Source organism: Micropterus dolomieu, linkage group LG21 (assembly GCF_021292245.1).
Source record: "Micropterus dolomieu isolate WLL.071019.BEF.003 ecotype Adirondacks linkage group LG21, ASM2129224v1, whole genome shotgun sequence".
NCBI classification, from domain to species: Eukaryota; Metazoa; Chordata; class Actinopteri; order Centrarchiformes; family Centrarchidae; genus Micropterus; species Micropterus dolomieu.
In genome coordinates this window covers 29,609,234-29,626,233 of record NC_060170.1, presented here as the reverse complement: position 1 = coordinate 29,626,233, position 17,000 = coordinate 29,609,234, and the positions used below count along the sequence as shown (strand labels likewise).

The 17,000-nt window shown below is 39.1% G+C and overlaps 1 protein-coding gene across 1 annotated transcript; it reads left to right on the top strand.

The window, feature by feature from the left end:
* Positions 1-3,647: 3,647 nt before the first annotated feature.
* slc20a1a (solute carrier family 20 member 1a) lies at positions 3,648-11,558 on the top strand. The gene is made up of 11 exons (XM_046035900.1): positions 3,648-3,851; positions 4,782-5,411; positions 5,554-5,694; positions 5,811-5,896; positions 7,631-7,727; positions 9,053-9,172; positions 9,669-9,878; positions 10,003-10,474; positions 10,559-10,744; positions 10,838-10,922; positions 11,027-11,558. Exons 2-11 carry the CDS (start codon positions 5,063-5,065, stop codon positions 11,180-11,182), a joined length of 1,902 nt encoding a protein of 633 aa, XP_045891856.1. The 5' UTR covers positions 3,648-3,851; positions 4,782-5,062; the 3' UTR covers positions 11,183-11,558.
* Positions 11,559-17,000: the final 5,442 nt, after the last annotated feature.

The following is a 17,000-nucleotide window of genomic DNA, read 5'->3' as shown; positions in this document are numbered from 1 at the left end:
TCAAGTTTGTGTGTCTGGGATTGAGGACTAACTCTATATTAGTAACACCATTTGCACCTTTTAAATTTGTATGTTCTCAACTTTAATTTCAGGATATATTTACCTTTATCTGCTTATAGATACCCTCTTCACTTGACGCACTAAACCACACTTATGTGCAAGTTTGCTGTTTAAGATAAATGAAATATGTTGTTTAGTACAACCAAGCTGAAAGCGGTTGTTCACATTATATAGAACAAGTGGCCATGAGAATGTTAAGAGAAAAAACTTCTCAAGCTGCTGTAAAACAAATGCACATTGTTGTTTGAGGCAACAGTAAAGGATAATTACGTTTCTGAAATACCTCACACGTGACAGAAAACAACATTTAACTCAATTTGACTGTGGCAGGGTGATTAAGTATGCACCACAGCACATATGATTGGCCAAGCCTTCTGGGAAAGTTCTTGCACTTCATCTTGTCTGTCAAAAGTTAGATCACTGTCAACATAACATGAAGCATTTTGTAAATAATAAAAAAGAACAGCTTTAATCTCATGAGAACATGATTGCATGGAATGACTGTTGTGGTGTAGTGTATGAATCATTTTAAAGGTTTCTTTTCATATTTAAATGTTGAAAAGAAAGGTATCTAGGATAATTGTTTAAATAATGATTGTTCAGTTTTAGACCTCTGGGTGTTCCCAATCTCAAACACTCTTTGATTTGATCTGATATGAAACAAGCTCTTTAAAACAGCTTTGTGCTTATTCCTAGTTTTAGTACATATCTAGAGTTTTTGCCCCCATTCATCATGAGCTGAAGTCAAAGATCTAAGACTTTTTCTATGCACACAAAAGGCCTATTTCTCTCAAATATTGTTCACAAATCTGTCAAAATCTGTGTTAGTGAGCACTTCTCCTTTGCCAAGATAATCCATCCACCTCACAGGTGTGACATATCAAGATGCTGATCAGACAGCATGGGTATTTAACAGGAGTGCCTTAGGCTGGCCACAATAAAAGGCCACTCAAGAATGTGCAGTTTCACTGTATTGTGGGGGAACTTGGGGGTCCGGGGGGGGGGTCCAGAAACCAGTCAGTATCTGGTGTGACCACAATTTCACATCTCCTTCACATAGAGTTGATCAGGTTGTTGATTGTGGCCTGTGGAATGTTGGTCCACTCCTCTTTAATAGCTGTGTGAAGTTGCTGGATATTGGCAGGACCTGGAACACGCTGTCATATACGCCGATCCAGAGCATCCCAAACATGCTCAATGGGTGACATGTCCTGTAAGTATTCTGGCTATGCAAGAACTGGGATGTTTTCAGCTTCCAGGAATCGTGTACACATCCTTACAACATGTGGCCGTGCATCATCATGCTGCAACATGAGGTAACGGTTGTGGATGAATGGCACAACAATAAGCCTCAGGATCTCGTCACGGTATCTCTGTGCATTCAAAATGCGTTGTCCATAACACACGCCTGCCCATACCATAACCCCACCGCCACAATGTGCCACTCGATCCACAACATTGACCTCAGCAAACCGCTCACCCACACGACGTTATACACGCTGTCTGCCATCTGCCCTGTACATTGAAAACCGGGATTCATCCGCAAAGAGAACACCTCTCCAAAGTGCCAGACTCCATCGAACGTGAGCATTTGCCCGCTCAAGTTGGTTACGACGACAAACTGCAGTCAGGTCCAGACTCCGATGAGGACAACGAGTACGCAGATGAGCTTCCCTGAGACGGTTCCTGATAGTTTGTGAAGAAATTCTTTGGTTATGCAAACCGATTGTTGCAGCAGCTGTCCGGGTGGCTGGTCTCAGATGATCTTGGAAGTGTAGATGCTGGATGTGGAGGTCCTGGCGTGGTGTGGTAAAACGTGGTCTGCGGTTGTGAGGCTGGTTGGATGTACTGCCAAATTCTCTGAAAAGCCTTTGGAGACAGCTTATGGTAGAGAAATGAACATTCAATTCATGGGCTGCAGCTCTGGTGGACATTCCTGCAGTCAGCATGCCAATTGCACGCTCCCTCAAAACTTGTGACATCTGTGCACCTCAAAGAAAAGCCATGGCATTTGCAAGTCTTATGGAGCTCTCAGGAACTGGGGGTCTGATAAACCATCTTCTCTTAAAATGTGTACTGTATACAAGAAATGATGTCTCTACTACAACTGGAAAAATGCAAGCATGGGTCTACAAATATCATAATATGTGGACATAATTTATAGCTTATGTAAAGCAACCAAAGAAACTGCCAGACTGAAACACTTATGAAATTGCACCATGACCCAAGTTGTGGGTGGATAATGGACATTTATACAGGATGTTCTTAGCTGATCATAGACACTGTCTATGGATATTATTTATAGTATATGTTGAAAAAACAATCTAAAGTCTAAATGTCTTTAACACTATTCACCACTTCACAAAATACGACAGCATAAACAGATTGTTTCAACATCAGTTTACCAACATAAACTGAAAGATAACTTGTTTAATATGACACAGGATGTTGTCTGTTACACTACCTGAAGCACATACAAATAGCACAGATATGATGCAGGATAAAAGTGTGCTGACTGCTTCCACCACCTTCACATTTCTTGTCAGTAGAGTTGTGAGTCACATTCATTTGGGCTTGTCACATGCTTTGGAGAGGTCAGAATATTCCACGCAGGTAGCATTTGCGTGCACGGGTTGTCAGATGTCACAGACCAAAACTACATCATCCAACAGGCACTAAATAAATGAGTAATGAAGAGGAACTTATCAGCAGATTTGGAGGCAATGTAGCATTTCTGAAGAGTCAATTGTGCTGACGTTGCATGCAGCCCGACAGTCTTGTGGAGTTTCTCAGTAAAGTGACATTCATGGCGAATAACAGGTTGATCAGTAACATAGTTTGGGACTGTAGCTTCACGTTCTGCATAGCTACACTTGCTGAATGAGCTATACACACTCCAGGTGATTCTCCATAGCTTAAACTTTAGTTCAGCATGTTCATAGTATGGCAGAATACATTTTTTTTGTTCAAGAGAATAAGGAAGGCTCTGAGGGAAAGCAAGACAAAAAGTCTATAGCCCCAATAATAATCCCAGGCTGCTATGTACATTACATACTTCAACACAAAGTTGTTAGATGGATGAAAAAAAGGAGAGACGGTCCTATTTTTGTAACCTTAACGGGCGTAAATTTTCTACGTTTGTCCAGCAGGTGGCAGTAGAGGCTATTTAAATTCAAAGACTTGTAGCTCATCTCAGACTGCCCTCCTCATTGATAGATTTGTGTCTTCCTTCTGCTACACAAGTACATTGTCTTTCTTTTTTTTTTTGTAATTACTCAAAATAAACAAAACTATACTTAGTACCTAAGAATATTATGAGAATATGACACTGACTATGAAATAATAACCCCTGATAACCCCACACCAAACCAAAACATAAACACACCACAACCTGAAATCCTTTTATTTTTATTTAGCAACAAGAAGATATATTTAGGCAAAACAAAAGCATGTGTGTGTCTCCGTGGTGGTTAGGGGAAAACAGCATTTGGGGATTTCAGTTCCACATGCAGCAAGGCAACATAATCAAAGACAACTGTAATTATTCCTCCCTGCCAACAAACAAGCTAAACATTAGCTTTAGGCAGCAGTGGTCCCATGACAGAAGGCGTGTTTTCAACCAGCTCAATATATAAACCAACCTCCAACAGGATCCTCAAAACACTGCAGACTGGTCCTTTGACAAAAAACATTCTCTGGCCTTGCATAAAGCTGCTGAGGCTGGTTCTCACCTGATCGCAGGACACGCACAGTGCAGTGGACCCAAACACGCTTTCACTTCGGTCTCACGTGTAAGTGGAAATTATTTGACTCTTTTCTTGTTCATTAGTTTTTTCAGCATTGTTGTCATTCCATTTGAATTATACAAGAGCAGCTAAGGAGATTAACATGTTTTCTATACTGATGGTGAGTTTGTTAAAAATGACTGGCAGGAATGCAAAGGCCAGTTATTCGCTCTGACGTCCAAGTTTTAAGGGGATTTATTTATTTCACTACGCAACTGGAATTTTGGAGGCTTTTACTATCACGCACATGTTGAATGTTTGAATGGAAATACATGTAGACAAGTCGTCTTAAACTAATTACAGTTACGGGTTTCATTACATAGATGGATTTAATTTAATTCAAGTATTAACTGTTATTGGTCCAATCCTAAACACCCCAGCTGATTAAACACACTGTAAATTGCAGTGAAGTCAGGAGAAGTCACTGTTGTACCACAGCCTATGTCCAATATGGTTGATTTACATAATCAACCCTTAAAATATGGCATTCTTATTTGGGGGGGGGTATTGATGCTTCTAAAACTTACACATTGCATAAGTTATGGAAATATCCAAAGTTATTTTTGTCATTAAAAGGATTTTCATGAATAGCCTGAAGAAAATCTGCTTTAGTGAATTGAGACGGACTCCAACTCATGTAATGATTAACTCTTCCTGCTCAGACAGGAGGAGTTACAATAATGCTATGGTCTAGCAATTTTATGCCAAACTTGAATGTGGCTCACACCAGTAATAATGGTAAAACACTTTATCATAACCACTTCCCCTTGTCACAGCACACTAAATCATGCCCGCAGAGCGAAATGATGCATGTTGTTTGGTCTTGTCAGCTAGTTTTGAGCTTGTTAATATGTAACTGAACTTTGACTTTGTTTTTGAACTCATAAATGAGAGGTATTAACCACTAACTCGTGTATTTCTGGGTTTTTTTTGCAGTGTGTATCATCAGAGGCTCGTTTTCACAATGGATGTCTCCCCAGTCTCTATACCCTGTCATTTTATGATGAAGCCTACAGACAAATCCTGCATACCAAGCTCACTAAACATTTTCATTTCTTCCCATTAGCACTTTTAGTACTGAACCAAAGGGTTCTTTAATCAATTTGTTGTATAAATTTATTTATAAATACATATTACCTCATAAGTCACTGTCAGACCACAATAGATTAGCTTGGTTTAATTCTGATTGTTTTAATTTAATTAAATTGTAAGTAATCATGGATACAACTACACTAGCGACCCTGGCTGCTGCCACCACCGTGGCTGTGGCCTCTCAGTCTGACATGTCAGGCTACTTGTGGCTGTTGATATTAGGCTTTATAATTGCCTTCATCCTGGCGTTCTCTGTGGGGGCCAATGATGTGGCCAACTCCTTCGGTACTGCAGTTGGCTCCGGAGTGGTCACCATGCGCCAGGCCTGCATCCTGGCTACTATCTTTGAGACAGTGGGCTCAGTGCTGCTGGGGGCCAAAGTTAGTGAGACCATCCGACAGGGGATTATTGACGTACGGATGTACAACGGCTCCGAACACGTCCTGATGGCAGGATCGATTAGTGCAATGTTTGGTAAGCGTTCACATATGTATGTTACATAGAAATTCCTTTTTGATTTGCTTGAGTGGTGCAATGAAAATAAAATAAAGAATGCATTTGAAAAGTGAATTTTCAGATTGTGAGAGCAGGCCTTGCTCATAATTTTCTCCTTCAGGCTCTGCTGTGTGGCAGCTGGTGGCATCATTCCTGAAGCTCCCCATTTCTGGAACACATTGTATTGTTGGAGCCACAATTGGCTTCTCCATGGTAGCCAGAGGTCACCAAGGGGTCAAATGGATGGAGATATTGCGCATTGGTGAATTTATATCGTTATTTCCCACATTTTGAGACAACTATCTGGTAAATTTGACATTCAAATGTAGCTAAAGCTTATAAATCAATGTTCTTTCAATTGTCTTTTTCTATCCAAAGTGGCTTCCTGGTTCCTGTCACCTGTGCTGTCAGGCATCATGTCAGGAATCCTCTTCTATTTTGTTCGCAAATTCATTCTGAACAAGGTAAGCCCAATCATAACACTAACTAGTGGTGTAATTTGAAGTCATGTGTAAGAAGAGTTTAGATCCTTTACATAAGTACCGCTATCATAATATGCTGAACAAAATTATAAACGCAACACTTTTGTTTTTGCCCCCATTCGTCATGTCAGATCTAAGACTTTCTCTATGTACATAAAAGGCCTATTTCTCTCAAATCTGTCAAATCTGTGTTAGTGAGCACTTCTCTTTTGCTAAGATAATCCATCCACCTCACAGATGTGGCATATCAAGATGCTGATCAGACAGTATGTTTATTACACAGGTGTGCCTTAGGCTGGGCTGGCCACAATGAGAGGCCACTCAAGAATGTACAGTTTCACTGTATTGGGGGGGGACCTGTGGAGTCTGGAAACCAATCTGCACCTATCTGGTGTGACCACCATTTGCCTCACGTAGTGCAACTCATCTCCTTTGCATAGAGTTGGTCAGGTTGTTGATTGTGGCCTGTTGAAGGTTGGTCCTCTCCTCTTCAATAGCTGTGCAAAGTTGCAGTCAGGTCGAGACTCTAATGAGGACGAAGAGCATGCAGATGAGCTTCCCTGAGACGTTCCTGAAAGTTTGTGCAGAAATTCTTTGGTTATGAAAACCGATTGTTGCAGCAGCTGTCCGGGTGGCTGGTCTCAGACGATCTTGGAAGTGAAGATGCTGGCTAGTGGAGGTCCTGGGCTGGTGTGGTTACACGTGGTCTGTGGGTGTGAGGCCAGTTGGATGTACTGCCAAATTCTCTGAAACACCTTTGGAGACAGTTTATACTATAGAAATGAACATTCAATTCAAGGGCTGCTGCTCTGGTGGACATTCCTGAAGTCAGCATGCTAATTGCACATTGAATCAAAACTTGCAACGTCTCTGGCATTGTGCTGTGTGATGGAACTGCACATTTTGGAGTGGCCTTTCATTGTGGCCAGCCTAAGGCAAACCTGTACAATACCCATGCTGTCTGATCAGCATGTTGATATGCCACACCTGTGAGGTGGATGGATTATCTCTGCAAAGGAGAAGTGCTCACTAACACAGATTTTGACGGATTTGTGAACAATATTTAAGAGAAATAGGTCTTTTGTGTACATAGAGTTCAGCTTTGGAGGCAAAAAAGTGTTTATAATTTTGTTCAGTATTTAAAACTACTCCCTTACAAGTAAGTCCTGCATGTGGAGTTGTAAATAGTATAAAATGGACATACTCAAGTACAAGTACAAGTACCTTAACATTGCACTGAAAGCAGTAGTTTTAAATTTTGGGCAATGCGTTTATGCGCAGCCGCAGGCTAACTTAACTAAAGACTGGAAACGGCTAGCCTGGCTCTGACAAATGAAACAAAATCTGTCTATTAGCGCCTCTAACGCTCAGTAATTAATTAATCTGTACAAAAACAGAAATGTGAAAATGTCATTTGAAGTATTTACTGGCCAGGACCAGTTGCTAGGCAACCTCAGGAAGTTACTAGTCCTATCCAAGTAATTGTTTTTTTAATTTTGTTACCTTTGAACAGTCTAGTCTTTGTGTTAAGTTAGCTGGCTGCTGGATTCTTATTTACTGTACAGAATTGAGAGTGATATCAATCTTCTCGTGAAAGCTTATTTCCCCGAAATGTGGAACTTTTCCTTAAAGTTTCAGTAACATTGGAACTCATAAATAGTTTTACTTATGACCCAGACATGTCTCATTGAGCGCTCACACACCGATTTTCCACAGGCTGACCCTGTACCCAATGGCCTCAGAGCTCTTCCTATCTTCTACGCCATCACTATGGGCATCAACCTCTTCTCCATCATGTTTACAGGAGCACCTCGTGAGTACCACGTCCACACACTACACTCATGCCTCTTTGATCCTTGTTTACTGCATTACACTTAAAAACAGCAGCTGTTGAAATCCCCGGAGAAAGGTGGGGTTTGAATGAATGTCACTGGAGACACAGAGGAGGGTTGATGACAATCCTCTAAAGGCAAAGTAGGCAGCAAAAATTAGGAAACATTTTAGATTGTTCTTGTTTTGGTCTGTTTGGACATTATTTCATAACCCAAAAATATGTCTAACCTGGCATTTCTGTCTGATGAACTGTTTCCTTTAACATAATACCAGTGAAACTTCAGAAACTTTTTAAGACAGGATTGCAGAAGACTAAAGCCACCAAACACAACAAGAATTAAATTAAAGCAGATGAAAATAAACAACTATTAAATGGACAATTTCCACTCATTTTTGTTTCATTTGCAGGATTGAACTTATCGAGAAGTCAACTGGCCTGGGCCCTTCACTGAAGGCTGCAGGCCGGTGTGTGTGTGGGTCAAGGAATATAACACACCATAACTCCTGCTATGCAAAATTACAGCGTAATACAGCAGAGTGCACTTCTCACACTGATACCGCACAATTGTTCCAGCCAGCATTTTATTTTTTAAGAAACATTTTCTTACACTGTGAATGCAGCTAAAGTTTGTGGCTATTGTGGCTGGCTTCACATCCATGTTGATGATGAGCACCACTGCTTTTACTATGTGGCTTTTTATTTATTGTTAACCTACTGTTGTCTACAAGATCAAACAGGTAAGTTGTGTCTGTGAGGGAAAATTCAATATTGACATACTAACCTGCATTAAGCCATCTAACTCTGGCAGTTACAGCAACGGCAGTTTAGCAATTCTGTGATAGCATTCAATGAAATGTGAAAGTACAAGAATTTTTTTATCATTGGGCTGCAAGACTGTTCTCTTTCTCACTATCTGATTGGAGGAGTGTGCACTCTTGCTGATATCGTTTCTGTAAGAACATACTGAAACATTGGAGCAGGCTGTTGAGACATTTTGTATAGTTTTGTACAAATCACATGACCACAACTCGTGAGACAGGAAGGGTGTGGTTACTTTGGAAAAATGATCATTTAGTTTTTTCTTTCTTGGAACTATTGCATGATATCATAAGGGTAATGCAGCTAAAATATGTCAGAGACCTATTAGATGTTAACAGTGTTTCTAAAAGTAGGCTGAAGTGTATAGGAATGTACTAACAGTTTCTTTTTCATTATTTTCCAAGGAGCAGCATCAGTTGTGAATAAATTAAAGTTAAGTTTCTGTTTCGTCTTATCTGAGACACAGTTCTCTCTTGTGTGCACAGTGCTGGGTTTTGACAGAGTGCCATGGTGGGGTACACTGTGCATTTCGCTGGGCTCTGCCTTTGTCACAGCTTTGGTCGTTTGGTTCGTTGTCTGTCCCCGCCTCAAGAAGAAAATCAAACGTGAGTTAATCTTACACTTTCATTATCAAATGCATTTTAAATTAAAACTAATGAAATGCCTTTTGCTCAATATTAAAAAATACATTCTAAAAAATTAGTAAGTAAGTAAGTCTGGGCGTTCATCAAACTTTGCCATGAGGTTTCAAATCCAAATTAAATTCTTGTAAAAATATGAATATTCATATACATCCTACTAGTTACAGAAAATGTGTTTTCTCCCAAACTAGACAAACGTGCTGTAAAAACTATATAATTTTCAAAAGTGTGCAGGTGCTGCTTAAAAAAATAGATTTTTCTTCTAATTTTTTTGGATGCACCTGTAGTTATTTTGGCTGAAATTGGGCATACAATTATTGAGTAGCCAAGAACAACAATGGAAATAGAGCATTTAGATGGTGGATAGCAAATTTTGGAGTTACATTTTTTGTCTTGCACAAACAACCTTGTCGACAATGTTACATACTTGGTCTCAGTTAAATACTGTAATGTACTTAAGGTGGAACTGCTGCTGCTCCCTGTGAAACTCCACTGATGGAGAAGAACTCCAGCAAAGCGCCACCACCAGAGCAGCCCTCAATACCTTGTGATCCTCAACCCCAGGCTCCACCAGCAAACAGTCAAAAGGTTGCTTTCAAACTTGGCGGCTCAGAGGAAGCTGATCTGGACAACAATGACATGGAGACTAAAGACTTGGATATCAGCAATGGTAAGAAATGGATGGCTTGGAATGAACAATTTATTAATTCTGCTTTATTTGACTGAATATAAATACAAGTAATTCTCACTTCAGTTCACCAACTGAATATACAATAAACAATTTATGTTCATAGGTCTGAATGGCACTGTTGGCCCCATGATGATCACTGATCCTCACAGTGGAAGGTCCCACACAATCCACAAAGATTCTGGCCTTTACAAAGACCTGCTACACAAGCTTCACATGGCTAAGGTTGGTGACTGCATTGGTGACAGTGATACAGAAGAGCGGCCCATCAGGAGGAACAACAGCTATACCTCCTACACCATGGCCATTTATGGCATTCAAGGAGATCCTAAATATAAGGACGTGGATGGTGAGCTGCAGAGAAGATCGAGGGTGGACAGTTACAGCAGCTACAGCTCAGCGGTGACCAGCGAGAGTGCAGTCCAGGATGGGTGTGTGACTCAGGAAAGTGGCAAGGACCTTGCTCTGGAAGAGGATGAACTGGAGGTCGACCAACCAGCTGTTGCGTTGCTTTTCCAGTTCCTGCAGATACTCACTGCATGCTTTGGCTCCTTTGCTCATGGAGGGAATGATGTCAGGTAGGCAAGACTGTTTTTTCTTTTGAGGAATGTATGTATGTACTGTTCATTCAGAGGACTTACATAAGCCATTTTTATCACTAGTAATGCGATAGGTCCACTGGTGGCTCTCTGGCTTTTGTATGAGAGCGGCTCTGTGGCATCCAGTGCACCAACACCCATTTGGTTGCTTCTTTATGGCGGCGTGGGCATTTGCGCTGGACTCTGGGTATGGGGACGAAGAGTGATCCAGACCATGGGCAAAGACCTTACACCCATTACACCCTCCAGGTATGCCACAAATTTACTGTATATCCAATTACAACTACATTTCTGATACAGTCTTACAATCAAAGAGTGCCAACATATTTTCTTCCAATTTAGTGGATTCAGCATTGAGCTAGCTTCAGCTATCACAGTAGTCGTGGCATCCAATATCGGTCTTCCTGTCAGCACAACCCACTGCAAGGTAATAATAATAACTTCAACTACGTTCAGTGTTATAAGAGTATTGTATTTTCATGAAGCCAATGGTCACATCAGTCATTTAACCTCTCTATCATGTGAACACAGGTAGGATCTGTGGTGGCCGTGGGATGGCTGCGCTCCAGGAAATCAGTTGACTGGCTTCTGTTCAGGAACATCTTCATCGCCTGGTTTGTTACAGTTCCTATCTCTGGGCTGATCAGTGCTGCCATCATGGCTCTCTTCATATATGTGGTCCTGTGAACCTCCCACTGACCAGATACACTCATACTACACCTGACGGACTGCTACCAACAGCTTTTGTTTCACTGACGGATAAAACTGTGACAGTAAACATGTTGGTCTCTGTTAATGATGTTTAGACTATTATTGAGTGTTAAATGAAGGTCAAGCCAATTATGTTATCTCACGGGAATGTTTCCATGAATGATGTAGGATCTAATAACACTGTTAAAATATCCAGAAGTCTGTGATCTTGTATATTCGTATGTATATTTGTATAAAAGCAATATGTACTAAAAATCAAAACATTACATTTTAACTACAAAAGACCAATGAACAGTTATATGCAATGTTTGTGTATTTGTATGTAATAAAACAACGAATAGTTTGATTTGAAGGGATATCAATGTATTTACTCACTATTAAACATTTTACACTGAATCTTATTTACTGTGTGCATGTGAGAGGGATGGGTTATTAAAAACAAACAAAAAAAACACCATGATGTGGTTTTCAATTGAAATATATTAATTTGACAATGGCAGTTATTCAAAAGAATAAACTAATGGTTTATACACATATTTTCATGTAAAGTATAAGGTGGCAATACGGGTTTAATGCTGTTCTTAGTTGCATCATCAGTTCTATCTATATCACCATTTGTGTCAGGATAATAGCTTTTTGAATTAACCTTAGATGTAAGTAGTAGTTTACTGTGAACACGATTCTAGTCACAAGTTTATTTTCAAAGCCAGTGCAATTGATATTATAATTCATCATATATACGGTTTAGGTTCCATCCATCCATCCATCGTCAACCTCTTATCCTGCGTACAGGGTCGCGGGGACGGTTTAGGTTGCTCAAAACAAATTTTTATTAAGTTATATTAATATTTGTAATTAGCCAGAGATGGAAGAAGTACTTTACCTTCTATTTAAGTAAGCAGCTTTACCACAGTATAGAAATAGTCTGTTACAAGTAAAACTCATACATCAAATTTAAGTACAAAAGTATTAGCATTAAAATGTACTTGAAGTAACAGCAAAAGTAATCATTATGCAGAATTGCTTTTACACATATTTCTCCTATAGATCAACTTTTCTCATGTAATATCATCCCTGCTGAGTCAACACACATACAGGCATGATTTAGTTGTCCCTCCTCATTTGAGTTTTTTGTTTGGGGAAGTAACCAGTGTAAAAGTACATGTGGCATATTTTCACCTCATGATAATGTAATTCTCCAACACAAACTCCATGTAAAGATAAAAAACAGCAATAAAATTGTATGTGCTGAAGCCCATCAGGCAAGAATCAAATTGATGTCGGTTTCAATTCAACTCGATTTAATTTATTTTTATTTATTTATATTTACAGGCTCTTTTAAGAGGCAGAAATCTGGTGCAGAACCATGGCTCAGGGTGGGCGGCCATCTGCCTTGACAGGTTGTGGGTGAGAGAGAGAGAGAGAGAGAGAGAAAGAAAGAGAGGTAGTGGGGAGCCGCCAACACAATATCCACACAGAAATACAGACAGTAAAGGTGGTAGTGGTACAGACTAAACATGAATAATGGTACAGATAATTATAGTAATGATAATAATAATAATAATAATAATAATAACAATAGGTCTAGTAATAACAATTCTAGCAAAGGGTGTCGAGCATGAACATGGTAGCAGCAGGCGACTCGAAACCACAGATGCAGACTCCACAGCTCCAGAGCCAGAAACACCTGCAGAAAGCAAAAGGAGGAGACAGGAGAGGCGCAAGAAAACCACAAGACTACGGGAAAGGGAAGAAGTTCAGTTAATAACATGCATTATTGGGACGAGAATGGAGAGAAAGAAAAGGAGAGAGGTGCTCAGTGCACCATGGGAAGCCCCCCGCCAGTCCAGGCCTATAGAAATAAACACGGTCAACATCAGAAAGGCTTGAGTCACAGACAAAAATAGGCTTTGTATTGAAACTGACAAGAACCACACAGAGTTGGCTTTCATCCTGTTGGACAGGTAATCTAACATTACTGCAAAGCATGTGAATTATATTGTGATGTTGTGCTTTAATTGGCTCAAGTTAGATAACGTTAGTTCAAAAGGCTAATAGCGGGCAGTTCTTCTTCGGTGCAAAATAATATAGTTGTATGGGTTTCCACATTATTTCACCAGCTAACGCGACATTGCTATCATGTGTACCACCGGTATTATGTCAAAGTGTAGATTTTAGCCTGCAAGAAATTATGTAATGGTACAAAGCTGAGAGTTGCCTGTCATCTGCGTAGCAGTGGTAAGAGAATCCATGCAAAAGAAGGATCTGCCCCAGTGAGGGTGTAAATTGAGAAGAGAAGGGGCACTAGCACCGACCTTACCACAACACATTTTAGGAACCCCAGAGAGGAAGGATTCGAACCCAAGGAGTGCTTTGCTCAAGATGCCCATTGCCAAGAGTGGGGATAGCAAGATCCTGGGATTGACTCTGTCAAAGGCAGCTGATAGGTCAAGCAGGATAAGAACCGAGGACTGGGCTGCAGCTTTAGCTGACCTTAGGGCTTCTGTCACAGAGGTCATTCCATGAGAGGAATTCTGAGACCTGTTTAAAGACTGCTCATTCAATAGCTTTAGAAAGAAATGCTACATGCATTCATTACAGCAGCATTATTTACTGCGGTCTACTTGTTATTAAGTGTGGCAACAATCTCATTGATAATATTCCGTCTAGCTCACTAACCGTTTTCGTTCTCATCCAATATATTTAGTTTTGCAGATATTGCAGGAGCATGGATTAGTTCAACCTCAAGCTGATAAAAATATTACTGTAATGTTGGAGCGGGAGTTTACCTGAGCTTCCAGCATGTAGTGTGCAGCTGCCTCCCGGTGTTCCAGCACGCACATGCGCACACATCTGGTTATAATCTAAATAAACACTGCTAGTGGCTGCTGAAAACTGGAGATTATGAATATAACCAATGTTCCCTGAGGGAGGGAAACGAGATACAACACAGAAGTATGGGGATCAAGGCCAATGAGACTTTTGCAGGCAAGGGAAGTCCCACCTTCCCCTGGGGCTATAAAAAAATCTCTTTTCCTTAGTCACCGGTGGCCTGTGGTTGCGGTATCACGTTTTCTATCCCTCAGGGAAAATTGGTTGTATTCATAGCCTCCATCCCTTTTGGTCTGAGAAACCCATGCAGCTAGACTGGGAAAATCTGGCCCTGGGACAGCTGGAACTGTGATGTCATTCACATCACTTCCCCGCTGAGAGTACTGGCTGAGTGACATCCAGACAATAAAACTTCATGAAAGTGAGTAGAGACGCCCGAGAAGCAGGTGCACACCCCTGGTGGAATGTGCATGAACCCCACTGGGCATCTGTGCTCCATTCTGTGCGTACGTACAGGAAATTGCCTCCACAACCAAGTGAGAAAGACATTGTTTGGACAGTGTTTTCCCCTTAACCGCGTTGGCAAAGCACACAAAGTAGTCCGCATCTAATTCCTGAATAAATGATAGAATTTCCACAACAAAACTTTGGAATGGAGGAACGCTTCTTCCTTCACACTAAGCTTCAAATATACGCCACTTGAGAGTTTACAGCCTCTCTGTGGATGCCGCTCTGGTGCTCTGTATTGTGTCGATCACACTATCTGGTAATCCCATGGCCATTAGTTTCTCCCTTTCAGGGGCCATGCCCACATGTCCCACATTTCCGGGTGGGGGTGTCATATCTGCACCTGAGCCCGTGACAGTATGTGCACAGGGAGGCACCGGGTCTGTCTCCGCGAACCTTGTAGCTAGCTAGCAAGCGCTTGCGCAAAGGATATCACAAGAACAATAAAGCAAAATACAATGTAGTAAATGCAAGGTAAATGTATAACAAAAGTTTTGAAAAAAATTATAGGACAATTAGTAAAAACAATTACAGAATATATATAAAATAACATGAAATTGAAATAGAATAAAAGTAAATAAAAAGTACAAAATAATATAGTGTAAAAGAATTAAATTAAATTAGATTGAGTATAACATAGTACAATGGAACAAATTAAATTAAAGTTAACATAACATCTTCAAATATAAAAAAATACAACAACAAAAATACAAAAAAAATTTATGAATTACAACACATTAGCAGTATAGTTAATAAACAGCTACGTACTGTGTGATAAATGAAAAAATCCTAAAAACAACAAAAACAATACAATCTAATAATCAAAAACAAAAATTTGAATACTATAAATTAAAATAATATCAAACAATAAGGACACATTGAGAAACAGCACAATGTACACAATATCTATACATTAAAACACGACAAAATATATAACACAAACAACTGTAATATAAAATACAATACAATGAAATAAAAAATAATAAAAAATCACATCACAAAAATAACAATGTGTTAAATACAATGAAAAGAAGAAGATGATAAAATACAACACGATATAAAAGTAAACACAACAAAGCTAAATTCAAACATACCAAATACAAATCAAAATAAATAAATTTAATGAAATAAAGTGAAATAAAATACAGGTGAAGATTTAATATGTGTGTCACTGTATTTTACTCACTTTCTTTGTATTACAGTTTAACGTGTTTCATTTTACATTCTTCACCTGTATTTTATTTCACTTTATTATTTATGTAAAATGAAACACGTTAAACTGTAATACAAAGAAAGTGAGTAAAATACAGTGACACACATATTAAATAATGATAATAATAATAATAAAAAATACATAAAATAATGTACTATACATACAATGGTGAAGTACATCACACTGAAGTCTAAGTAGATACAAACAATTGCACACAATGACACTAAATATGTTAAAATACAGCATAATGCAAAATAGTACCATATAAATAATATTATAATTACCCCCATCTACTACCCCCATAATTACATCACATATGGTAAAATTAAGTCCAACATAGGACTGTGCAATATAGACAAAAATGTTATCACAATAAAAAAAATCATATTATTTGATAACGATAATTATCACGATAAATGTCAAATCATTATTTCTTTCAAGTTTATTAGGCTATTTTGGAACCTTTGAAATAGCTGTCGGGAAACGTGATTGTCATTGACAGCAGGAGTCGAATACACAATCCTTAGATTACAAGTCCTGATCTCTACCAACTAAGCTAACCAGTGACACTGAAGAGTCTTCTGAAATTCTTGTAAAGAAATGCACCTGCTGACCACTGCATTCAGCTATGGTTTGTTATCTCCAGATCACTAGAAAATTATCCCGTTATCACAGGAAAATGGTGTAAAAAAATATTTGAATGGATGGCTGCTTAAGGCTTCCGTATTACACAACACAAAAAAAGGAAATTTAAAGAAAGCACAGATATTTGACACGATGAAGTAACATGGACTGAAATACAGTGCAAAATGAAAATACAAATAATCAATATAAAATTATTCATACTAAAATGCAAAAATAAAATAATACAGAAGGACAAATTACAATTCAAACCGTACAATTGGAGGGTGGAGCGGGGGAAATACATTAAATGAAAGGATATCAAATTCAACACAAAACACTGCAAAAATACACTAAAACACAACACACAAGACAATGAATCAATGAGTCAAATTACGCTGAAAGCAATAAAAGTCATACAGTAAAATAAAACACAATACAAAGCAACAAAATACAATATGATATCAAATGAAACACTGTATACAGAAAAAATGTAATAAAAATAATGGACAAAATTGAGAACAAGACAATACAGTTACATCACAACGAACGCAAAGAATTGTATGCAGTTATGTAAAATAAACACAATGAACTGAAATACTATACTTGAATAAAATACAA